Here is a 27,811-nt window from a genome sequence, read left to right as displayed (position 1 = left end):
CTATTTTTCCTAATAGATTTTACTAGAAAATATATTATTAATATTAGGGAAAAATAATATCTTTGACCAAGAGATTTGATAGATTTGCTGTGAATAACGTATTAAATTTGTGTCTGTCTGTCACTTAAAACTTTGAATATTAAATATTATTAATATTACAAAAAAGTTTGACCCCATGTTTGACCATGAGATTTAAGAGATTTGCAATTATGAGATTTTCTAATATTAATATCAGAAAAAAAATGAAATTTTATATTTTATTTTTATTTTTTTGCATATATAATATATGAAATGTATTAGATCTGAGCATAAGATTAGTGACATTTCAGTGAAATTTAGAAGGCAAAAATGGTCCTGTGTGTGTGTGTGTGTGTATATATATACACACATACATACACACACACACATCGCACCTTAACATCTAATTTTGTGTTTTACGTAAGTCTTGAACAACATGAGCTTGAGTAAATGACAAACTGTGAACGGCTTCTTTAAAAACTCATGCTCAAATTTGGCACCATCCAAGATAGAGAACAGAAAACCCTCCTTAAATAAATAAGAGAAACAAACACTCTAATACAATGGATTGCAATAAATAACAATAACTTAATTAAATCTCAATAAATACATTTTCATATATACTATATATATATATAATAGATAGCTTTCTGGATATTTAAGATGTGGAGTCTGTCTCTGTGTAAACGTGATAATCCACTAATCCACGCTCCTTATTCCACCATGTTTGCTGCTGGATAAACGATGTGGTTTGGTAACAAAGTGAATACTGAGTGTATCTCTCACTGAGAGTCCTGTGGACCAGTCTGAAGCGATTCGCTCTGGTTTCGTCCGTCAAACACAAGCGCACTTTTTAGCCGAATGCTTCTTCAGAGTATGGTATTCCAAGCTGTCGTCCAAGAACGAGATGTCGTCGTCGAACGCGACGGGCCGACAGCAAGTCCGAGACGGCGTCTCCTTGTCCAGCTTCTTGTTGTGGGTGAGGTTGTTGAGGATCTTGTCGTAGTTGGTCTCGGCGTCGAAACACGGGCCGCTGCAGTAGCGGAAGATCAGCTCCTCTTTGGTCCTGTAACCCAAGCCCAGGTCTGTGACGTTCAGGTGGATCTCTTTAAGCAGACACCCACGCCCTTGACCTTTGACCCTGTCGTCTCGGCTGTCCTTTCGGCCTCCACCGCCTCGACCGCGTCCCCTCTTCCGGTCTACTCGTCCCCGTCCGCTCCTCTCGTTGTTTGTTGCTCCTTTCTGGCGGCTCCTGTCCTGCTTGGTTTGCGAGTCCATGTCGGAGGATCTGCGCAGTCGGCCGATCGTGGCTTCGATGAAGTCCATCACGCTCTCGAACTGCTCGGGGTAAAGACTGTTCACGTCATCTTCAAGAGACAGAACAAAACACGTCAGTAATGATGCAATGTGACAGTTTATCTATTTCACATTTGCAATATGTCCATTTATGACATTCTTTTTGTGTTTTTGGATAAAAGCATCTGCTAAATGACTAAATGTCATTTATTTTTAATAATTCAAAAACATTTTTTACATTGCAGATGATGTAAGCATAACAGTTTAAGAGGGTATTAAATTTTCGAATAACAAAATATGAATCAGGTGTTACTATTCAAAATATTTACATTGATTAAAATAAATGTTTACAGAAATAATCAAATAAAGGATAAAAAAAACCTAAGTAAATATTCCAGTTAGTTGCCAAGGCAACCTTTAGAATTTTTATTAAAGTACTAAAATGACTTAAACATAAAAACAAACACAACTAAATAAACAATAAAAAAAATAAAAAATACAACAAAATTACTAAAACTGAAATTAATGAATAAAAACTAAATATACATGTTATAAAGCCAACAAAAACACAACAAAATTACAAAACTAAAATTAAAAATATTAAAAACCAAATAGACATAAAAAATAATAAAATTACTAAAACTAAAAATGAAATAAAAATAATAAAAACTAAATAGACATTCAATAATAATAATAATAATAATAAAGCCAACAAAAACAACAAAATTACTAAAAATAAAATAAAATAGATTACTAAAAAACTAAAACAAATGAATAAACAACAACAAAATTACTAAAATTAAAACAAGAATAATAAAAACTTAATCGACAGAAAAACATATTTTTTTTTTACAAACTTTAAAGAAAAAAATTGTATAATACTATATTAATGATAAAACAAAATATTGATATGAATTTCAGTATAAATTTGCTCATTTGATTAGTAACCTAGAATGTGAATTATTTCTGTTTTAAGTATTTTCTGTCTCCAGGTTGAAATGAGACTCTGTTCTGCAGATCCTCAGCGTGCTCGCAGACGTTTGGACTTCACTGTATATATGACATTGTTTATTTGTCACTATCGACCATCCCAAATAACGGCCCATGACTCACGGGATCTCACCCGTCATTGGACAGACTGTTCTCAAGTCAGAAATGCGATGGAAAATCTTATAGATCATAACACTGAGGTACAGCAGAAGTACATCTGCTCAACCGCAAACTCAAAACATGCACGCCGCTCTCGTTTTAAACAAAAGCAAGCGCACGTTTGATCTGCATGTAATACACCATGATTTCATTTCAGTCAGAACACAAAGTCCACTCACTCTCCATTCAACACAGTGGACCGACCGTGTCACAGTTCTCAGAAAAGCCCTGCAATAATCATGGTATATACATGCATTAAAAATGATTTAACCTTAAACAAATCAATAGTATTTAGCAAAATGGTTTCACTGATTCCCACTTATATGAGATGAAGATAATAAAAGCTGAACATTTACACACCCTCAGGTCATCCAAGATCAGGATGAGTTTGTTTCTTCATCAGATTTGGAGAAATGTAGCATTGCATCAGTGTCTCATCAATGGATGCTCCTGCAGTGAATGGGTGCCGTCAGAATGAGAGTCCAAACAGCTGATAAAAACATCACAAGTAATCCACAGCACTCCAGTCCATCAGTTAACATCTGGAGAAGACAAAAGCTGAAACAAATCCAGCATTAAGACGTTTTTAACTCAAATACATTAAATACTCTATTCATAATAACACTTCCTCCAGTAAAAAAGTGCATCCCTGGTTGTCTCTCACATCAAAATCCAAACACATATTTGTTCAGAGCTGTTTAAACGCTGCTTGATCTGTGCAGATATCAACCCTAATTCACATCATAACACTTTTTCACTGGAGGAAGTGTTATTATGGACTCATATTTTAGTTAAAAGCGTCTTAATGCTGGATTTGTTTCATCTTTTGTCTTCTCCAGATGTTAACTGATGGACTGGAGTGCTGTGGATTACTTGTGGATTATTGTGATGTTTTTATCAGCTGTTTGGACTCTCATTCTGACGGCACCCATTCACTGCAGAGCATCCATTGCTGAGACACTGATGCAATGCTACATTTCTACAAATCTGATGAAGAAACAAACTCATTCTAATCTTGAACAGCCTGAGGGTGAGCACATTATCAGCAGATTTTCATTTTTGGGTGACGCAGATGCTGTATGTGTGGTATATTAGCCGTTTCACCAGACTTTAATTAAAAGAGAAGCAAATAATGTGAGCTGTTCAATAAAGAAGTTTTTTTCAAAAACAAGCAGCTATGACAAATACAGTATAACATGACAGGGAACATGCGAATTACAGTATGAATCGCTGTTTAATTAGGAAAGGGTGCTTTTAATGCCAGTTGTAAACCAGACCTTAACTAAAAGCAATGTATCTGGCAAATGTTGGCCGTATCTTAAATCTCTGCGTACATAGAAAGCATTTTTGTGCATCACAGAATGATTGAACAATGAATAAACAGGCACATACACATTTAAACCCATTTAAACGGCCAAACACATGCAGTTTAAATGGACAGTTCAATCTGTTTTGAGACAAGTGCACATCTTTGTTCTGGGGAAGCTTGTTTTTATCCACGGAATAGAAAAAAATTAAAAAGGTAATTGTGACTTTTTATCTTACAATTCTGACTTCATATCTCGCAATTCTATCTTTATATTAGGGCTGCAATTGTAATTGTGATTATTTATTACGATTATCACAATTTACATTGATGTTTACCATTGTTTTAAGCAACCGCAAGCCATATTTTTAGATGAAAATAAGCTGAAAACACTAACTGAAAAATTGTATTGCTTTTTTATAGTATTAAGCCTCAAATGTCAACTATACACCGGATTGGTTTCTTCTTTAAATAAAAAAATTAGATTATAATGTTAGACTAAAACTAAAATTAAAACAATGGAAGAACCCTTAAGATAACCTGTAGAAAGAAAAAAAAAAAACATCTCAAGCACTCAGAATAACATAAGTGGACTTTGAACGATCAATTGCCGCTTTGAACAATTACGTAATTGTGGCATCCATATTTGTAATCACGATTAGAAATTCAATTAATTGTGCAGCCCTACTTTATATCTCATAATTCTGCCTTTATACCTCACAATTCTGACTTCATATCTCATAATGCTGACTTCATATCTCACAATTCTGACTTTGTCATAATTCTGACTTTGTCTCTCAATTCTGACTTTATATTTTGCAATTCTGCCTTTATATCTCATAATTCTGACTTTATGTCTTACAGTTCTGACTTTGTCTTTCAATTCTGCTTTTATATCTCATAATTCTGACTTTATATCTCACAATTCTGACTTTATCTTATTCTGATTTTATATCTCACAATTCTGACTTTATCTCATAATTCTGACTTTATATCTCATAATTCTGACTTTATATCTCACAATTCTGACTTTATATCTCACAATTCTGACTTTACAGTATGTCATAATTCTGACTTTGTCTCTTAATTCTGACTTCATATCTCACAATTCTGACATTATCTCATAATTCTGCCTTTATATCGTGCAATTCTGCCTTCATATCTCACAATTCTGACTTCATATCTCACAATTCTGCCTTTATATATCACAATTCTGACTTTATCTCATAATTCTGACTTTGGATCTCACAATTCTGACTTTATATCTTACAGTTCTGAATTTACAGTATGTCATAATTCTGACTTTGTCTCTCAATTCTGACTTAATATCTCTCAATTCTGCCTTTATATCTCACAATTCTGACTTTATCTCATATTTCTGACTTTATCTAATAATTCTGACTTTATCTCATAATTCTGCCTTTATATATCACAATTCTGACTTTATCTCATAATTCTGTCTTTGGATCTCACAATTCTGACTTTGTCTCTCAATTCTGACTTTATATCTCAATTTTGACTTTATATCTGAGAATTCTGACTTTATCGCATAATTCTGACTTTATTTCTCTCAATTCTGACTTTATTTCTCTCAATTCTGACTTTATATCTCACAATTCTGACTTTATATCTCACAATTCTGACTTTAAATCTCACAATTCTGACTTTATATCTCAATACTGACTTTATTTCTCAGAATTGCAAGATATAAACTCTTTGTTTATTTTGAGATGGTACCTTGTAATTGATATAAACTTACAATTCTGATAAGAAAAGTTGGATTTGTGAGAAAAAGTAAGAATTATGAGATAAAAAGTTGCAATTACCATGGCAGAAAACAAAAAAACAAAACAGAATTCTAAGTTTAGTTTTCGAAATTCTGAGAATATCTTTATCCCATGGTGGAAATAAGCTTCTATATAGTTCAGATAGATTAGATAATTTATGCAAATCAATGTTATGTTAAATGTACAGTCTGTTCAATATGTCCTACCATAGCTTTCACTCATCTTTTCATTTAGAGAAACATTTAGAAAGATGCATCTCAATCATGCACTCAAAACCTAATTTTCATTCGCTTCAGATTAAACATTTGCCTGAAATTCTGCAGTGCACTGCATGTTCTTCACTGCTTTTAGTGGCTGCTCTCTGGACGGCCAAACTGTTATTACAAGAACACATTCTGGTGTAATTCAGAGTACTAGAGACAGTGATGCATGCAGGGATCGAATCCCCAAGACACAAGTCACTGAGTGATTCAACATGTGTTTGTTTTTTGCAGCTCCCATCGTCTGTTGTTCACTATAGTTTCAGCATGCCTTACATTATGCAAGGGTCTGGCGAAGGGTCCAACTTCGAAATAAATTCATGCATATTTTCAGTAAGTCCAGTGCAAACCGTTCCAAATGCCAAGTCTGACTCGTTTATACTCTAATTTAGAAAGTTCCCACGATGCAAGATGCAAGAAGGCTACTGTCTAAAAGATGAGGCTGCTATTAAACATCTGGAACAGCTGCTGAAATGCACATTGAATGTATAGTTCATGCCTTTGCCATCACGTCAGTATCTGTCGGTGTTCACAACACCACCTTCCTTAGGAAAACGTGTGAGAAAAGCTTCAGCTCATCTGGAAAACTTTCCACTAAATGTAAACAATCCGTGAGGAGGAATGTCATGTTCATCTCAAGTAAGTTTATAATAAAACAACGTGACTTTAAAAGCCCAACCTCTGTGTTATAAGGCCAAACGCCGCTTTCGGTTTCATATTTTTCATGCTGTTAAACAGATGGGGGTTTGTTACGTAAAACATGTGGTCATGCAGTCCTTATGAAGGTAATGTTTCAGTTAACGTACTGTACTCTTGACCAGTATATTGTCACAGTTGGTGCATCTGTATCTGGGTTGCTCAACATGCAGCTATCAAGTAATTGAAAGCAGTTTTCCATTGCAATTGAACTAAAACGAATTAACACTACATAGGCGTCTCATTTATGATGTGCATTGAAGAAACTGAGATTTGCATGCTCATTGACTTACATTGTTCCTCCATGGAGGCTTGTTTTTGGTTAGTGGTTTCAGGTTGGGAGTCAATGATGGGGTCCAGAGCGGGCGTCTCACTGCGGACGACGGCTCTTTTGGATGGCTGCAGCTTGTGGAAGACGGGACGTGCGGAAACGGAGCTCAGGAGCAACAAACACGTGGCTAGAATGTCCCATAACTTCATTTTAGACTCAGTTCCTTTGAGGGAAGCTGCAACGGTGCAAAGGTAAAAGCATGAACGTCTGGACAACAGCATGCATGAGTGACAAAACGTGGCTTTGAATGGGAAAAAGGCAGCTTTGAGAGACTTTCCATGTGTTAATTTGATGAAAACTCTTGTTTGTTTTGTACTCGGTGCTACTGAAATTCTTCCCAGAGGGAAACGGTTCAGAACGAAGTGTTGTAACTTGCGGAAAAGTGCAGAGTTAAATATTCTGATGAGGGCCCTGCATGAAATGTGTTCTGTAGGCCAGTTAATGCTGAACAGATTTCTGTCAGTATTACAGAGCAGAAAAATGCATGTTTTCTGCCAGAGTTTTTCCCCATTCCGGATCCCAAAACTCCTGTTGATGAAAAGGCAAATAAAATCTACCAGTTTCATGAATGTAATGATGTTTACAATGACTTTTATAGCCCTTTATTGCAGTAAATGACGCTTTACTCTGAACAGCTCCAATTGTTGTTCATTAAAACCTGCTGTTTCTCCGTGTAATTAATAGCTTTTTGCTATTTTAAAAGTCATATAGTCGTAAGATCATTCTGCTTTATATATACTATCAGAGCTGCATAAATCCCTGATTTTTTTTTTTTTAAGTTTTAAGTGTTTTAACTATTAAAATGAGTCTATTGAATTTGCTCAAAAGTTGCTCATAGTGATGTGAAGTAAACATAAACTCTTAAAGGTTTCTCCATATTATTTTCAGTGTTTTGTAGAAGTTACCTTTGAAAAGCATACTATATTTTCATCTGGATTCCTAATATATACAGCTTTCTACACAGAGTGTTATGTTTAATATATAAAAGTACAATGCACTCTTGAAAAGCATCGTAAAACTCAGAATCTGAGGAACCCACAATAAAACGTCTAACTAATTTCCAAAGAATATATGCTGCCAGATTGATTATTAACAAGAAGAAACCCGTTAAGAACATTTATGTTCAAAAGTGTATGGAAATTGTACTGTAAAAATAGATCAAGAAAAACTATTTTGTGTCTATATACAAAAAGAAACTCACCTTAAATGGGGTCCATACAGACCAGAGCTTCATAAAAGCCAAATTCTCAGCAAATCAAGAAACATCCAAAGGATAAAAATCCGTGCGTTATCCTCAAAATATCACGATTCCGGGTCCGTTCACAACATATTATCCGCTAGATCCCAATGTAGCGCGCGCAGAAGTGTCCGGAGTGTCCAACTGACGCGCCGCGCCGCTCAGCTCGCTGTGCGCAACGCAACGCGCGATACCGTGATGCTGCCGCGCGCCGCCTCTGTAAAGAGAGAGAAAACCAGCAGCAGCGGCTCAGATGAAGACATCGGGATCCCAAAGACGCAGATCCGGATCCGACCTAACTGTAATAGTTTCCCTTGTCTATTAAAGCGCGCCGCATTCTGCCTCCGCAACGCAACGCACAGGTGATGAAATCCAGGTGAATGTTTGTTAATATCCGCACGGATCAGGTGAAAGTGAAGCGCGGCTGTACAGCAGATGGTGTGTGTCTGATATCTGTCAGCAGCACACTGCGGGCATGATCCACACGCGCGTCCCTGCAACGCGTTTGACGCGCACACGCAGCTCTGAGCGCGTTTAAATACGCTCACGGGTTCGAGCGCGCTGACGTGACGCTCGGGCTCCGCCCTCATTTTTCTCATGCTCTCACAACTCAGATCTATCCATCCATCACTGTTTCCATCCGCGCAAATAAAGCTGTCTGTCAGCACCAATAAAAATCATATAAAAGAGTTCTGAAATAAGATAAATGCATTAAGCAAAATCTTTACTTCTTATTATTACTCTAAATTCTGGATTTATGCGGTTACCATTACGCAAAAGGATGCTCTAAAGATATAAACCATTTGATCTTACAGGTATATGGCTTATAAAATATCTCAAAAATTTAAAAATATACTAATAAAATGATCAAAAAATGTAAACTATTTAGAGTAAAGCTTCATGAAGGGCCATTAAAGTCATTGTAAACATCTTTTGGATTTTTCAGTGTTTCCATAGTAATACCATGGTATTCTCTTGAAGTACATTGCAAGGTCTGTAATAAATACCATGGTATTAATCTGGTATGGTCGTGGTGTTTTGTAAGGGAGTTTAGTTTTGTGTTTTATGTGTCATTCCACAGGATTAAGCTGCGTCAGACAGTCTTTATTAAAACCATCTTTACTAAATCAAAGGTTCAGTGACAACAGTTTGTTTAGACTTTAAAACCTTCTGTCATTATAAATGGAGCTCTGAATTCGTTCTGAATAACATGAGAACATCATCTTATCCCTAACATTATCCTAGATATTTCTGATGTGACACAGTTAATGTGTAAACATAAAAGACCATTCGGACTCATTCATTTACCTTTATTCATTTTTTCTGCATGCAGATGCAGAACCGACTTAATGAGGAATGCAACGGAGCGATTCATCCTCTGAATGTGATCTTAAAATAGTTCACCCAAGAATGAACATTTGCTGGCCATCCAGAATGTAGATGAGTTTCTTTCTTCATCAGATTTGAAGAAATAGCATTCTATCACTTGCTCACCGATGGATCCTCTGCAGTGAATGGGTGCCGTCAGAATGAGAGGGCATAAAATCCATCAAGTTGTTTTTTAAAATCCATAAAAACTAATACATCTTTAAAACATTTTTAGATTCAAACTGTTGTCCATAATCCATAATAACACTTCCTCCGGTGAAAAAGTGCATCTCCTGTTGTCTCTCACATTGAAATCAACCCACATACTAGTTTAGAGCTGTTAAAACGCTGCTTGATCTGTGCAGATTTCTCTCTTGATTCAGACCAGAACACTTTTTCACTGGAGTAAATTTTATTATGGACTCATATTTTAGTTAAAAGCGTCTTAATGCTGGATTTGTTTCAGCTTTTGTCTTCTCCAGATGTTTACTGATGGACTGGAGTGCTGTGGATTACTTGTGGATTATTGTGATGTTTTTTATCAGCTGTTTGGACTCTCATTCTGACGGCACCCATTCACTGCAGAGCATCCATTGCTGAGACACTGATGCAATGCTACATTTCTACAAACCTGATGAAGAAACAAACTCATCCTGATCTTAGATGATCTGAGGATGAGCATATTTTCAGCAAAATGTTCATTTTTAGGCAAACTATTCCTTTAATGGATTGACGTAGAGATTCATCGCTCATGCTTTCCAACAAGATACAGAATAATTGCCAAAAAAGCAATGTAAATAAATGAATCACTGACAGCAGATGTGTGCGTGTTTGTATTTGTGCTTTGTTTAAAATAGTTGAGAAGGAGGAGGAGGAGGGTTTCCCCAGCTGAGCCTTGGTCCCTCCCAAGATTCCTTCTCATCTACTCATCGTCTCATCTCAGCGAGTTTTTCTTGCTACTGTCATCTTTGGCTTCCCTGAGGGACTTTGCAAGCCTCTATTCATTGTAAAGCTGGTTGGAACAATTTGCATTGTGAAAAGATCTATACAAACAAATTGAATTGGAAAAACTGAATTGAATTAAAGCTGCGTGACATTACAAAGCGAAGCTCTCTAAACATCCTGTATGAGTCTGAAAGCACATATGTGCACGTACGGGGATTTAAAAGTCATCTGAATTAGAAAAACATGTAAATCATGAAGACTCGGATGTTCAAAAAGACATTTTTATCTCTGAAAAACTGATGATAATTTTGTATGTGTTATAATTATACTATATATATATATATAATATATATATATATATATATATATGTGTATGTAAAAATATATAAAATGTATGCATGCAGTTCATTTGCCCTTGTATTCAATAATAAGACTACACTGAATATTTGTACTTTAAAAAAAAAATAAAAAAATTTAGTCATTCTGCAGAAATGTAATTTAATCATGATTAATTGTAATTTAAAATATATTTAGAATTATATTATAAAAATAACATAATAATAGCATTATAAAAATTACATTATATATATAATTATCTATTATATATATAAACACTATATATATATATATATATATATATATATATATATATATATATATAATTATAGAAGTCCTGCAGCATGATAAAATATTTGTTTTTATTAAACATACAAATATTCAATGTAGTCTAATTTTATATAGATATACAAAAATAACTCAAATGGGATTGAACTTTTGTGGGAAATGTATAATTGTTCATTTTTTTCTCTTGTCTTGTGCATTCAAAAGTGTCTACAAGACTGTTCATTTAGTGTATTGTGAAGGTAAAAACGTTGGTTGTCATGATTTCCTAAAGAAATCTGTCATATAATACATGAAGGGCCAAACCCTTCAATTCAACACTCAAATCCTGAAAGGCAGGACACGGCATGCTATCTCTGAATGGATAATAAGGTAAACATTCAGCACTTGGACGGGCATATAAAGCGTGCTCACTTTTAACCTTCTGTTTAGAGCATTTTCATTATGCCGACTCAGAAATGGCACGGTTTTATGCTCTTGTCATCAGCCAGTTTGTTCTTACGCGTTTTCTGAACACTCTGCATTTCATTCTAACAAAGTTTTTTTTTATGATGCCAATCAAAGTTTCCCGGTAGATCATAGTCACAAATATTTCAACCATTACAAACAGTTTAAGCCTTCAGAATATGCTAGGAAACTATTAAATGCTTAAACTGTCTAAATAGACACCATACTGAAGTGTGCATTAATGTTTGCAGGACAGCAAGCAGATGCCGTGAAGCCTCGGCCCGTGAAGTACAGCGAGTATGCGGTGTTCTTCAGCTGTGACATTGTGATCCCGTCGTTCCGTAGTGAAGTCCGATCTCCTGCTCCTGCATTTGGATATGTGAGTGGGGTTATATTTAAGTTAATTTTGTCATAATTGGCCGTAAGCCCAGTGCTCCTGCTTTAGGGTCTTCATTGATCTATTTTCTCACTCCGCGAGTCTGTCTCTCACAGCGCAGCATTAACACTTATTTTTTGCCTGTATTGACTGTGATTTTGACACTTGGAGGTGCAAACAGCTAGTCTACTAGCTTTAAGACAAAAACGTGCTTTGAGAGTTGCATCATTTTAGGGTTATTATAGTTAACTAAAACAAATATATATATATCATATAAAAAACTAAAACTTTTATTTTAGCTAGTTTTATAAAGATATGTGTGTATTAAAAATAATATATTATAAAAATAATAATGTATTAAAAATAATACAAAATAAATGTTACTAATAAAAACTATATAGACATATTTAAAAAAATAAATAAACAAAATTACTTAAGCTTTAAATAAAATAAAATTAAAATCAGAAAATATAAAAGTAAAATCTAATTCAAAATATTAAAGTATATAAATAATACTGTGTATTAAAATTATCTATGCATGTGCATTATCATTTCAGATGCATTAAAATTTAGTTTTACTTTTTTATTTTTATTTATTTGTTTTGTCAAATATAGTTTTTGCCATAAAAATAGCTAAAGAAGCTGGCATGGCATTAAAAACCAAACAAGCAAACATCAGTTCTGCATTTGTTGCAGCAAACAGTGAATTTGAAACACTAGCTCTGTTGCAAAACTTAAAGGGATACTCCACCCCAAAATGAAAGTTTTGTCATTAATCACTTACCCCCATGTCGTTCCAAACCCATAAAAGCGTTGTTCGTCTTCAGAACACATTTTAAGATATTTTGGATGAAAACCGGTAGGCTTGAGACTGTCCCATAGACTGCCAAATAAATAACAGTGTCAAGGTCCAGGAAAGTATGAAAAGCATCATCAGAATATTCCATCTACCATCAGGGATTCAACCGTACTTTTTGTACACAAAGAAAATAAATTTTTTTATTCAAATAATTTATTCAACAATTACTCTCCTCTGTGTCTCTCCAAATCAGCGTAGCACCATTTTGGCAAATCTGAGCAGTACGCATGCAGCGTACGCTCTTCTGTATCAGCCACGCCACAAGGATAAGTTTTTTCTTTCATGTATTTACGCTTTGGTTTGAAAGCAAACAGCGCACCAAAATATCTTAAATTGTGTTCCGAAGATGAACAAAGCTTTTACGGGTTTGGAACGACATGGGGGTAAGTGAATAATGGCAAAAATTTCATTTTGCGGTGGAGTATCCCTTTAAGGCAGCAGTTTAATATACATCATAGTTGCAACATAATTAGAAATGTTGTATTTTGCTCACTATTTTTGTGTGCTGTGTATTTTTTTCATGCTTATTAGATGATCAAAATCATGCACTATTTCCAGTGCCCATGTAGATAGTGAAGCAGATCACTTGGTTTTGAAACCAAGCTGCAGTTTAGCTTGAATGTCAAACACATTAATGACATTGTGGCAAACATGCGTGAGTAATCAGAGATCACTGACAGGATGAAATACTCAGGATAATGGAATTACAGACATAAAGGTGCAGGGAACAAAGATCAGACTGCCACTGCTTGAGATGGGTGTTTCCCTGATTGAGAAAAGCTGCGCTCACCACGACTCAACACTGTAAACAATTAGATAAAATAAATGTTATTGCAGAACGCCAACGATAACATCTGCCGTGTTGGTGAGGTACCAAAGTACACACTGATGATGACCCAGTAATGTCTCGCATTAGATGTGTTTACATGCATAATTGCAAGTCTTTTGAATAACGTTTGAATCGAACAATACTGTCTGTGTTATTGTGAGTCATGTGACCTTTGTTCCACTTTTCATTAGATGTGTTTGCAAACCTGGCGGCATTTCATCTGCTTCTGCTGATGTGGCATCCAGTCGTAATTGTTTGCAAATGCTTGGACACGTGTGATATTGGTGGTCACAAATAGTGGGTCATGACATTAAAATGGCACTACTGCTTAAGGTATATAATGAAATGCATCTAACCATATAAATGTGCATTGATGTGTTAGAAATACACAGCTTTTAAAACACAGGAGAAAATGCTATTCTGAATTTTATTGCATCTAATCAAACTTTATTTTGATGACAAATGGTACTGGACAAGTTACAAGCTAAAGTTTAATGCACTGTAAAAAAAAAGAAAGATATTTCTTAGCTGTAAATAAAACAAAAATGAATGGAGTACGTTTTAAAAGGAAATACTATTTCAGTTTTCTAAATTTCACATTTAAGGCAATACCAAATATTGTTTTCACTTTTAAAACTTTGGGATCTTTGGCTTTTCATAACATGTTTCATAGTTTAAAGTGTTTATTTTATTGCATTTTATCTAATTGCGTCTGTAGATTCAATTACAAAACATATCTTTAAAGGAAGTTTTCTGTTTTTTTTTTCTCCACTTCAGCAGCATTTACATACACCAAAATTTACAGTTTGATTCTTTTCTATATTCTGAAGGATTGTACTGAGGGGTTTGTTCATATGTCATCAGCTGATTTTATTATTGCACTTTTTATATTTGTGCCTGTAGATTCAATTACAATTCATATCTTTAAAAAACATTTTCTCTAAATTAGTTTTTTCTCCCCTTCAGCAGCACTTACATACACCAAAATTTACAGTTTTGATCAAATCTATATTCTGAAGGTTTTTGCTGAGGGGTTTGTTCATGTACCATTCACTTGATTTCATTATTGCAGTTTATCTATTTGTGTCTGTAGATTTCAATTAAAATACATATCTTTAAGGGCTCTTTTGAGTTTTTTCTTCACTTCAGCAGCACTTATATACACCAAAACTTACAGTTTTATTCTTGTCTATATTCTGAAGGATTTTACTGAGGGGTTTGTTCATAAATCATTTGCCTGGTTTATATAACTGTTTTTCCTAAAAACATGGTAAAAATGTATTCTTTTTTCTGACTGTTAACAGTGTTTCCTGATTTATGGAGTGATAAAAAGAGAAATCCAAAATCCCTTCTATAAAAACATTTAACTCTAATGTGTCAACAAAAAGGAACAAGAATTTTAAACCTGACTTTATCCAGTTTTCAGATTTATTTTCTGGAAATGTGTGCAAACACTAAATGTTTTTCATTGTATTTAATACTTGGATTTAGAGGTTAGGTCAAATCACTAAAATTATAAGTGCTAATAATATTGATTATAAGATACATTTTGCATAAGTTAGATGAGGCTGTTAAACAATTTAGGACAGGTTACAGCTAACAGTGTTTCTATTTTATTTCACTAAACAGTTGGGATTAGCGTGTCAATTCAGCAGATAAACATATTTTGTTCACAAAATAATTACTGTTATCTTGTATGTTTATAGTTTAGTTGACAAGTTTCTTGTTCTTTCCCGCTCTCTCCACAGGATACTGACCACCTGTGTTACCTGTGCAGGTGGAAATTATGTCATCATCCATGTTACTATCATCACACAGGGGTGTGTTGATCTGTTGGCGAGTGAATGGCCGCGCTGTCATGGATCAGCCTGTGTCAGATACTCTGGGTGTGCTGCTTCAGCTGATAAACGCAGATAAGAAATACATAAAGTTAATGAGCAAAGATATGTTTGGACTTTCATCACCATAGAAGGTCAGTATCCAGGGTTGTGTGTCGAATTAATGGTGGTTTGCCTTTCTATTTTTACCGCAGAAGTCCAAAAGCCAAGCCAATGAAAGGCCTGTCAGCTGATGATGAAAGAGAGTCTCTCCTGGAATGGAGTGATTCAGGTGAAATTGAGTCAATATTGTAACCCAGAGGAAAATGTTATTGCTCTGCTCTTTCATTGATCAGGAGATTTAATGAGTTATGAGTCACTTAAGTATCAACTTTGCCTGAAATAAAAATAGACACAAATGAGTCAATAGTTGTCATATAGTAAGAGTTAAGAGCTGTAAAGTGAATGTGGAGCAGCTCGGATCATTTGACAGGAAATGTTTGAGATTTCTGACTTTTAATTGCAGACTTTGGTATCTTCTGAATCTCTTCTGAAACTTTTATTCTCAGGAGAAACATTAGAGAAGCAGGTGACTTGCACTCCATTTAATCTCATTGTAGAAATATTAATGAGATTTCGTTTGTGATTTATTTCCTTTCTTACAGGTTGTTTTGACTTGAAAGCAAAGCTCTTGAAACTTTTTTTTTTTTTTTTGCTTTTTCACAAATAATTTGGCCTTTCTGGTTTGTAATTTTTTTGCAGATAACTTTACATCTCTGAATGTAATTTTATTGCAAATAACTCGATCTTTCAGATTTAATGTTCTTGCAAATAATTTGACCTTTTCTAATTTTTTTTTACAAATAACTTGACCTTTCTGAATTTAACTTCTATTTTTTTTGCAAATAATTTGACCTTTCTGAAAGTAATTTGTTATGCAAATAACTTGATTTTTGTTTTTTGTTTTTGCAAATAATTTGACCTTTTAGATTTTTTTTTAGTAACTTCTCTTTTTTCTTCTTTTTTTTAGTAACTTCTCTGAATTTAGATTGTTTTAAAGAAACTTGAATTTTTGAATACATTTTTTTTTGAACATAACTTGATGTTTTTTTATTTTGATTTTTGCAAATGACTGGATCTTTTTTAATTATAAGGTTTTTACAAATTACTTGATCTTTTTGCATTTTATTTTATAACTTGACCTTTCAAAAATAATTCTTGGCAAATAATTGATGTTTTTTTTATATGTTTGCAAATAATTTGCAAATTACTTGACCTTTTTATATTTATTTATTAATTTATTTGCAAATAGCTCAACCTTATTTATTTATTTATTTTTGCAGTCTTTAGTAAGTTCTGAATCTCTTCTGAAAATCTTATTCTCAGGAGAAACATCTGAGATGAAGGACACTTTCTCTTTATCTCCATTTAATTCCATTGTTAATATATTATAGAAATCTCATTTGTGGTTTCTTTCTTACAGTTTGCTTTGACTTGAATGCATCATGGAGAAAGCTCCTCTGCTTCATTAGAGATGTGGACCCAGCATCTTGGTTTGCTCGTTGGCAGCTCCAGGACGCTGAATGCTTACAGGAGTCCTGATGTCCGACGGCCTGCATAACCAATCTGGGAATGATGCAGGGAATTCGAGGGAGCAGCTCCCAAGCGTTTCATTCCTGTCAGTGGGTTTGCACAAGACAGACACGCTGTGGTTAACTAAGTGCTAGTTCACAGGCCCTGCGCCGTCTGCATAAGCCCCGGACGGCACGTCAGCAGGGTCAGCCGCTCTCTGCGGTCAGGCTTGATTGTGTTTGCAACCCTTTGTGACTCAAGCAGACATGAACTCATAACATGCCAGCGCTTTGTTATGGTACCTGGGAGCTTTGAGCTGCACCAGCTGCTGCTCATGATGGCTCCCGCAGGGGCACGTTGGCCGCTCCAGAGGAGGACTGGTGCTCAGCGAGATCTGCTGACATTCCAGATTACTACATTGCACATAGATGGGGCTTTTTATTTTAGTATATTTTTTATATAATATTCATCTATTTCTGAATTTGGATTTCTTTTTTTGTTGTTGCAAAATTACAATCATCATTCAAAATAGTAAAAAGCTAGGACAGAAGGATAATAAGAGAACAGAAAATGTGAAGGCATAGAATTGTTTTTATTTTTTTAATTATTATTATTATGCTGTTAGGTAGGTCATTCCACCAACAGGGTACATTGAAAGAAAACATCCTTGAGAGTGATTTTATGACTCTCTGTGATGGGACCACGAGCTGCCGCTTGTTTACTGACCGCAGGCTTCTGGAGGGGATGTAGACGAGTAGACGAGAACGGAGGTAGGAGTGAGCGGAGCCCGTGTCAGTTCTGTAGGCAAGCATCAAAGTCTTGAACTTGATGCAAGCTGCGACTGGAAGCGAGTGCAGAGAGATGAGAAGCGGTGTGACATGGGCTGTCTTGGGCTCATTGAAAACAAGACATGCTGCTGCATTCTGAGTCATTTGCAGAGGTCTGATTGTACATGTTAGAAGCCAAGCCAGAAGAGAATTGCAATAGTCCAGACTAGAAATGACAATGGCCTGGACGAGAAGCTGTGTTGCATGCTCTGCTAGGAAGTCTGATCTTCCTGATGTTGTGTAGTGCAGTTTCCTGGCTGAACTCAATGAAATCAAATCAACAATAAAAAACCAAATTATCATCAAGAATCACCAAAACAATCATATCCGAGATCGATGGGATTATCGTTGATGAGCCCAGTTGGATGGTAAACTGGTGCTGTACTGATGGCTTGGCTGGGAAGATGAGAAATTCGGTCTTTGTCAGGATGAGCTGCAGGTGATGCTCTTTCATTCATGCTGAGATGTCCGTCAGGCAGTCTGGTGGATTATCTGTCTGAAATGAGAGGTAGAGCTGCATGCGATCTATTATTAGAGAAGAGGAGGGGCCCAAGAACAGATCCCTGAGGTACACCAGTGACTAGGTGATGTGATTTGGAGACCTCTCCTCCTCAAACTGCCCTGAATGACCTATCTGTGAGGTAAGACTCAAAGCAGTGCAGTGCAGTTCTGGTGATGCCCTGCAACAAGAGGGTGGACAGAAGGATTTAATGATTAACAGTAATGAATGCAGCAGATAGATCTAGCAGAATGAGAACTTAAGTTTTGTTTGTGAAGTTATGGGCAAAATCGTCAGTAGTTAAAGAGGTGGTGGAAGAGTTTGTGTGTGTCTGATGCTCTGTTGATCTTGTTATGGAAGAAGGTAGTTTTGGCAGTGTGAACTTTGGTGGAAAAAGGTTAATAAAGGTCAAATAACCAGACCTTTTGAAATTTAGATTTTTTTTGCAAGTACTTGATCTCTTTTTAAAAAAAAATTTGTACAAATAACATGATATTTTTTACTTTTTTTTTTTTTTTGCAAAATACTTGACCTTCCTGAATTTATATATATAACAAATAACTTTCATATATCAAATAACTTTCTTTTTTTAATTTTAAATTTCTGAATTTTATTTACATTTTTGTTTGTATTATTTATTTCCTTTCTGAATTTAAATTTTTTGATTTTTTTTTTTTTTTTTTTTTTTCGTTCACTTGTTCATTTTCACTTAAAATGAGGGCAACACAGTTTAATCCTGTGTCTGAAACTAAAATTCTAGAGTTAACAATTTTGTGTTGTACCTGGCAAACAATTACAAATATCATATAGGCATGTGTTTGTTGTTCTGAAACTTGTACGCAATTGTTTTCCATGTGCAGCCCAAATTATGAACTCCAGTTTCAGCCTGATGTTGATGTTCTCATCGTCCTTGGTTTCTCATGCACTGTTCATATTTCCTGAGTGCTATTTTGATGCTTACCTCTAGCGTTCAGCACGGTCGACTGGCATGCTAAAAGCATGGAGTGCACGGACTTAGTCTTGACTTACATGTAACAAGGTTGCTTTAATTGGAGGAGGAAGTGCCGGGGATGTTTAGCGCTGATGGGGCTTGAGGACCCAGGAATTGATCTGAGCCTGGTTTCGGCCTCCAATTCCTCCAGGTCCTGAGCTAATCCGGCCGCAGGTTGCAGCGATGCAAGCGTAGAGCATGTGGAGTTGGCAGCACCTGCAGCAGGAGGATCAAAGAGGCCAGAGTTAAGCCACACACTGGATCCGTGTCACTCTATATCCACAGGATATTATGTGGCTCTCGGGAGCCACAGCAGCTGGTCTGTTGGACATCAGTGGATCATGTTTGTTTGTGAAATCCTCTCAGAAATCATGGTGTCGAGTCGAGGCTTCTCAAGGTCACTGATGCTTCTAGTTGGTCCAAAACATGACACAGTGGCAGAGCAAAGATTGAGGGAGAGGTTCACACCACCATCTTTTTCAGACCAAAAAAATTAAAGTTCTGACATAATTTATTCATCCTCACATTGGTCCAAACCTATATGGGTTCCTTTCTTCTGTTGAACAAAAAAGCAACCACCTATAACACTCTGGTAGCCATTGATTTCTATGGTATGGGGGAAAAAATGGAATTCAATGGCTACCAGCAACTGTTTGGTGACCAAAATTTGTTTTTAAATATCTTGTTTTGTGTCTAATGGAAGAAAGACATTTATACAGGTTTTGAACAACATGAGGATAAATTATTAGGTAAACTATATCGTTAACATTTTAGTCTGATATTAGAAAAATTACAAACTGGCTTTGGATAAAAGATACCCTGGCAACTACATAGCAACCACCTTACATTTAGTCATTTAGCAGACACTTTTATCCAAATCGGCTTACAAATAGGTGTAATTTGCTCTGGATAAAAGACACCCTAAAAGCTGCACAGCAACCATCTATAACACACAAGCAACTGTATCACAACACCCTGGGAAACATGCAGATCACCCTAACAACTTCCTAGCAACTGCTTAGCAACACGCTGACAACCACATAGAACACCCTAGCAACTGTATAGCAACCACCTACAGTAGAACACCCTAACAGTTGTATATGCCCTGGAAAACACGCAGATCACCCTAACAACTTCCTAACAACTGCTTAGCAACATGCTGGCAACCACATAGAACACCCTAGCAACTGTATAGCAACCACCTACAGTAGAAACATCCTAACAGTTGTATATGCCCTGGAAAACACGCAGATCACCCTAACAACTTCCTAACAACTGCTTAGCAACACGCTGGCAACCACATAGAACACCCTAGCAACTGTATAGCAACCACCTACAGTAGAACACCCAAACGTCTGTATTGCAATGCCCTGGAAAACATGCAGATCACACTAACAACTTCCTAGCAACTGCTTAGCAACAAGTTGGCAACCACATAGAACACCCTAGCAACTGTATAGCAACCACCTACAGTAGAACACCCTAACAGTTGTATATGCCCTGGAAAACACGCAGCTCACCCTAACAACTTCCTAGCAACTGCTTTGTAACACGCTGGCAACCACATAGAACACCCTAGCAACTGTATAGCAACCACCTACAGTAGAACACCCAAACGTCTGTATTGCAATGCCCTGGAAAACACGCAGATCACACTAACAACTTCCTAGCAACTGCTTAGCAACAAGTTGGCAACCCACATAGAACACCCTAGCAACTGTATATCAACCACCTACAGTAGAAACACCCTAACAGTTGTATATGCCCTGGAAAACACGCAGATCACCCTAACAACTTCCTAACAACTGCTTAGCAACATGCTGGCAACCACATAGAACACCCTAGCAACTGTATAGCAACCACCTACAGTAGAACATCCTAACAGTTGTATATGCCCTGGAAAACACGCAGATCACCCTAACAACTTCCTAACAACTGCTTAGCAACACGCTGGCAACCACATAGAACACCCTAGCAACTGTATAGCAACCACCTACAGTAGAACACCCAAAACGTCTGTATTGCAATGCCCTGGAAAACATGCAGATCACACTAACAACTTCCTAGCAACTGCTTAGCAACAAGTTGGCAACCACATAGAACACCCTAGCAACTGTATAGCAACCACCTACAGTAGAACACCCCTAACAGTTGTATATGCCCTGGAAAAACACGCCGCTCACCCTAACAACTTCCTAGCAACTGCTTTGTAACACGCTGGCAACCACATAGAACACCCTAGCAACTGTATAGCAACCACCTACAGTAGAACACCCAAACGTCTGTATTGCAATGCCCTGGAAAACATGCAGATCACACTAACAACTTCCTAGCAACTGCTTAGCAACAAGTTGGCAACCACATAGAACACCCTAGCAACTGTATAGCAACCACCTACAGTAGAACACCCTAACAGTTGTATATGCACTGGAAAACACGCAGATCACCCTAACAACTTCCTAACAACTGCTTAGCAACATGCTGGCAACCACATAGAACACCCTAGCAACTGTATAGCAACCACCTACAGTAGAACACCCTAACAGTTGTATATGCCCTGGAAAACACGCAGATCACCCTAACAAACTTCCTAACAACTGCTTAGCAACACGCTGGCAACCACACAGAACACCCTAGCAACTGTATAGCAACCACCTACAGTAGAACACCCAAACGTCTGTATTGCAATGCCCTGGAAAACATGCAGATCACACTAACAACTTCCTAGCAACTGCTTAGCAACAAGTTGGCAACCACATAGAACACCCTAGCAACTGTATAGCAACCACCTACAGTAGAACACCCTAACAGTTGTATATGCCCTGGAAAACACGCAGCTCACCCTAACAACTTCCTAGCAACTGCTTTGTAACACGCTGGCAACCACATAGAACACCCTAGCAACTGTATAGCAACCACCTACAGTAGAACAACCCAAACGTCTGTATTGCAATGCCCTGGAAAACATGCAGATCACACTAACAACTTCCTAGCAACTGCTTAGCAACAAGTTGGCAACCACATAGAACACCCTAGCAACTGTATAGCAACCACCTACAGTAGAACACCCTAACAGTTGTATATGCCCTGGAAAAACACGCAGATCACCCTAACAACTTCCTAACAACTGCTTTAGCAACATGCTGGCAACCACATAGAACACCCTAGCAACTGTATAGCAACCACCTACAGTAGAACACCCTAACAGTAGTATATGCCCTGGAAAACACGCAGATCACCCTAACAACTTCCTAACAACTGCTTAGCAACACGCTGGCAACCACATAGAACACCCTAGCAACTGTATAGCAACCACCTACAGTAGAACACCCCAACAGTTGTATATGCCCTGGAAAACACGCAGATCACCCTAACAACTTCCTAGCAACTGCTTAGCAACAAGTTGGCAACTACATAGAACACCCTAGCAACTGTATAGCAACCACCTACAGTAGAACACCCAAACGTCTGTATTGCAATGCCCTGGAAAACACACAGATCACCCTAACATCTTCCTAGCAACTGCTTTGTAACACGCTGGCAACCACATAGAACACCCTAGCAACTGTATAGCAACCACCTACAGTAGAACACCCAAACATCTGTATTGCAATGCCCTGGAAAACATGCAGATCACACTAACAACTTCCTAACAACTGCTTAGCAACAAGTTGGCAACCACATAGAACACCCTAGCAACTGTATAGCAACCACCTACAGTAGAACACCCTAACAGTTGTATATGCCCTGGAAAACACGCAGCTCACCCTAACAACTTCCTAGCAACTGCTTTGTAACACGCTGGCAACCACATAGAACACCCTAGCAACTGTATAGCAACCACCTACAGTAGAACACCCTAACAGTTGTATATGCCCTGGAAAACATGCAGATCACCCTAACAACTTCCTAACAACTGCTTAGCAACAAGTTGGCAACCACATAGAACACCCTAGCAACTGTATAGCAACCACCTACAGTAGAACACCCTAACAGTTGTATATGCCCTGGAAAACACGCAGATCACTCTAACAACTTCCTAACAACTGCTTAGCAACACACTGGCAACCACATAGAACACCCTAGCAACTGTATAGCAACCACCTACAGTAGAACACCCTAACAGTTGTATATGCCCTGGAAAACACGCAGATCACCCTAACAACTTCCTAGCAACTGCTTAGCAACACACTGGCAACCACATAGAACACCCTAGCAACTGTATAGCAACCACCTACAGTAGAACACCCTAACAGTTGTATATGCCCTGGAAAACACGCAGATCACTCTAACAACTTCCTAACAACTGCTTAGCAACACACTGGCAACCACATAGAACACCCTAGCAACTGTATAGCAACCACCTACAGTAGAACACCCTAACAGTTGTATATGCCCTGGAAAACACGCAGCTCACCCTAGTAACTTTATAGAAACCACATAGCATAGTCACTCAGTTTAGCACTCATGTTTTCTTCATAAAGAGTTGTTTTTCTCGTCCTTGAGGTCTTGTGAACATCACTCAGCTTCTCTGGTGAGGCTGTACAGCATTATCTACATGTGTATATAGCATCGCTGTCATAATGGAGTATGGTATCAGTGACACATGGTGTAAAGGTGTGGTGAAGCTCAAGCGAGGACCTCCACCCAGTGTATAAACCAGCGGCAGCATCAAAGCAGCACAGCCACAGATCCTATTAAAGCCATCAGTCGCTCTTTGTAGTGCTTGGCCCACCTACACATGTTCTGGAAGCTATCCGTTACCTTACTGTTATTGTAGCTCCTCAACACAATGACTGGCCATTACTAATAATTAAGACTGTATAATCTAAAAACAGCAGCGCAATTAGGCTGAATATGAACAACATGTGTTCTACTCTCAGATAATTTTGGCTGGATAAGAGGTTAATGATTATGGTGTTTGTGTTTTCTAGAGGAAAGGAACATTTGATTGCTTCATATTTCTCATATTACTGAAGCTCCCATTTTTATAGCTGTATTTCAATGCCACAATCGGTCCTTGAACCCTCATGTGATGATACTCAAAGCCAATAACGTGATGATAATCACAAAGCAGCAAAACGAACTTCTACTGTTGATCATGTTGATAATTAGCTCTAAATGATTGAAACGGAGCTACGTTTGAGTCTCTGGCCTTGACATTGAGTGTTGTTAGAATTTAAAAATGTAATTTACATGCCAAGGTCAGAGGAAATGAAGAATAAAGCTGTTTCCAGGTTGGCCGTGTTCCAGCTCTCTTACAGACGGTGTGAATGATCCACCGCTGCTATTTAAAGTCCCATCAGATGTGGAACACTGCCAGGGCTGTGGCTCGGCTTTGAGCTGGAGAAATGGACTCGTAATCCTCTTAGACTTATGTTTGAGTAAATATTTGGACACACAATTTCACAACCATTCGTTCAAGAACAGACACAACATGTGGAACCTATATTTTACACTAGATTTTTACATTCTGTGCTGTTTGTAGTGATTAACTGTGAAAAATTTGCTGTAATGCTAGGTTTCTGCTTATGATTTTCATAAGTGAGTGATTTTTAGTATGTTGCTATTTGGCTACTAGGTAGTTGCCAGGGTGTTTCAGGTGATTGTTAGGGGGCTGCAAAGCGGTTGCTACGGTGTTCTGTGTGGTTTCCAGGGCATTGGTATGCAGCTACTAGGGTGTTCTTTGTGGTTGTAATCATTATAATACACTAGTCTTGTTTTTTGAAGGAAAAAAAAGAATACATATATAAGAATATTTATATGTATTTATTTACACATTGCTGTACTGTTGCTATAGTGGCCAGATGGTTGCTATGGGGTTGCTAGGGTGTTTTGTGTCATTGCCAGGGCATTTGGAATGTAGTTGCTACAATGTTCTGTGTGGTTGCCAGGGCATTGCTATGCGGTGTTTCCAGGGTGCTCTTGGTAGTTGTTAGGTGGTTGCTATGCAGTTGGTATGATGTTCTCTGTTGTTGCCAGGGCGTTGCTATGTGGTTGCCATGGTGTTCTGTGTGGTTTCCAGTGCATTGGTATGCACTTACCAGGGTGTTCTTTGTGGTTGTAATAATTATAATATATAATCAACCCTCTATTCAAAAAAAAAAAAGAAAAAAAAAAAAAAAAAACAAGGTGGGTAAACAGACATTATCAATTGCTTTAAATTGTTTTAATTAATTAGTGTGTGTGTGTGTGTGTGTATATATATATATATATATATATTATATATATATATATATATATATATATATATATATATATATATATATATATAGTTGCTAGGGTGCTGTGTGTTGTTGCCAGGAGGGTGTTCTGTGGGGTTGCTAGTGTTTTTTTGTGTGTGTGTGTGTGTGTGCTTGCCAGGGCGTTGATGCAGTTGCTAGGGCATTCTCTGATTATTAGGTGGTTGCTAGGGGTTTCTGGGTGGTTGCTAGGTGTTTTCTTCCTTTTTATATGAAGAGATAAAAGAAAACATCAATCCTCACTAACAATATGCGCACTAGTACTAGTGATGATTGACTTAAACTCTATTAACTCTATTATTCATGCATTTTAGAAAGTTTTTCATGGAGGAAAATATTGACTAATGAGTTTGTCTAATGCATTTAATCATATCAGCTGAGGTGTGTCTTTGTTGAACGGTTATAGTTGGTTACTGCAGTTCATCCGCTGGAGTTCAGGGAATCAGTATTTTGATACCATATCAAACAGATACTTGTTTTTACGGTAACCGTTTGTAGCATAAGCAGTGATAGAGTTTGATAAGCTGGGCAGTGTTTTTATGATCATCCCAGAGACTGTTTCTGTGTCGCCCCTCCATTACTTAAAGGTGCAGTATATATGTTGACAGCTAGCAGTTGAAATAGGTACTGCAGTCCAAAATACTGGAGATCATTGTTTCTCCCATTCCTTCTTCCTCAAACTCGACTCTCACGTCAAAACAGACTCTCGCAAAACAAAAACAGACATTCCGACACGGAACACATATTTCAAAGCAGAATAACTGGCTGTAGCATTGTTTTTTGGAAATACAATTACTGTATGTGAACTGAGCACGTTTCCTAAATATCTGGAAACACATTATGGTATGTTTATTGCTTCAAATAAAATTACATACAGCACCTTTAATCCAAATTCTCCTTCTATTCCGAATGCATGAATTGCATGAGCTGAAGGCCGCATGTGTCTATCCTTCGGCACCCATGTGAACTTTATCAAGCTTTGAGTGTTTCCATATGTGAGGAAGAGCCCCTCACTCAACACACTGATTCAGATTGTCTTCCTTCACGGCTCTATGTGTATGACGTGCTTCAGTAAGAACACAGACCACAGATCCGTTTCATCAGGACTGCTTTTTCTGCTCAAAACAGTCTTTTTTGCTTTGTTCACCTTTTAAATGTGGTAAACATAAGACACTCAAAAACATCCAAAATTGTCATCCAGAAACAATCCAATGCAAGGGGAGAATCTTAGATTTAAACCTCATTCAATGCATTTATTGATCAGAGTGTAAACTGGCACTAAACTTAATAAGTCACAATCGCCATCCACGTGTACGTGTGTGTTTGCACCTGTGCATCGCAGCCGAAGCTCCATTCAGTCATGATGGGCGATTAGTCCATGCCTTTGAAACGTACTCTCATCATGTTACGAACACTTGCCATCTAAAGTGTGTCCACAAACAAAATCTGATGCAGATAGAGATGTGTTTTAGCGCACAGCTGCTGTGAATGTCTGCCGACAGCTGTTCAAACTCCAGGAGAGACACTCGTCTACGGCGATGTATTCACGTTCAGATGATTTTTAAAGAACAACTGTAGACTTTACTCATGGGCTGTAAAATTTTTTAATTGTATTTGTACATACAACAGAGATTATTGCAGTGTTTGACAAGAAAATAGGTCAACTATTTCAGTCTTTCACTGTAAAAAAAATTCAGCTTCAATTGCTGCCTTAAATTTTTATTAAGTATAATAAAAATGGCTGTAACATACAGTTGAGGTCAAAAGTTGACAAACACTTTGCATAATCTGCAAAATAGTAATTATTTTACCAAAATATAAAGGATCATACAAAATGCATGTTATTTTTTATTTAGTACTGACCTGAATAAGAGATTTCACATAAAAGACGTTTACATTTATTCCACAAGAGAAAATAATAGTTTAATAAATTATGTCATAAATTTACATTTTGGGTGAACTATCCCAGTTGCATGGCAGTGTACTGTAGGTAGGATATGTAATCCACATTTCCCTCCTAATGTTGTTTTTGTGTGGTTTTATACAGGTGTCTGATGTTGATGAAGTCTGGGCACTAGTATCTGTTGGGTTGCTGACTATCATGGATGAAGATGTACTGTACTTCTTCAAATCTTCTTGACCCTCTGTCTTCTGCCATCATTGTTTAGGCCAGTATTGCAAAGAACAGTCTCCAGAATCTACTTCAACCATTTGCTTCTGGACTGTCCTTCAGTACATTTGGATTACCTTATTTCTGTAAAAAACACTTTCAGGTTTATTCAAAGTGTGATGTGTGCGGCTGTCACAGTGCCATGCTTAAAGGGTTAGTTCACCCAAA

General features: G+C 37.1%; 1 protein-coding gene and 1 long non-coding RNA gene across 2 annotated transcripts; one reads left to right on the top strand and one right to left on the bottom strand.

The window, feature by feature from the left end:
- Positions 1-6,992, bottom strand: LOC109097519 (glial cell line-derived neurotrophic factor-like). The gene is made up of 2 exons (XM_019111162.2): positions 6,806-6,992; positions 1-1,385 (listed from the first exon to the last, which is right to left on the bottom strand). Exons 1-2 carry the CDS (start codon positions 6,990-6,992, stop codon positions 853-855), a joined length of 720 nt encoding a protein of 239 aa, XP_018966707.1. The 3' UTR covers positions 1-852.
- On the top strand, positions 6,901-27,811 carry LOC122146504. Its single transcript, XR_006161030.1, has 5 exons — positions 6,901-7,034; positions 11,713-11,840; positions 15,274-15,411; positions 15,558-15,634; positions 27,521-27,811. It is a non-coding gene; the product is annotated as an uncharacterized LOC122146504 (long non-coding RNA).

Source organism: Cyprinus carpio, chromosome A10 (genome assembly GCF_018340385.1).
Source record: "Cyprinus carpio isolate SPL01 chromosome A10, ASM1834038v1, whole genome shotgun sequence".
NCBI classification, from domain to species: domain Eukaryota; kingdom Metazoa; phylum Chordata; class Actinopteri; order Cypriniformes; family Cyprinidae; genus Cyprinus; species Cyprinus carpio.
Note: the sequence above shows the minus strand (reverse complement) of the source record. Positions and strands in the feature narration are given on the sequence as shown.

What these genes read in the sequence shown, in the direction of transcription:
- LOC109097519 (XM_019111162.2), bottom strand. Translation starts at nt 6,992, where the DNA reads ATGAAGTTATGGGACATTCTAGCCACGTGTTTGTTGCTCCTGAGCTCC. An exon ending in AGCCTCCATGGAGGAACAAT is followed by an intron (nt 1,386 to 6,805) that starts GTAAGTCAATGA and finishes TGTCTCTTGAAG; the next exon opens with ATGACGTGAACAGTCTTTAC.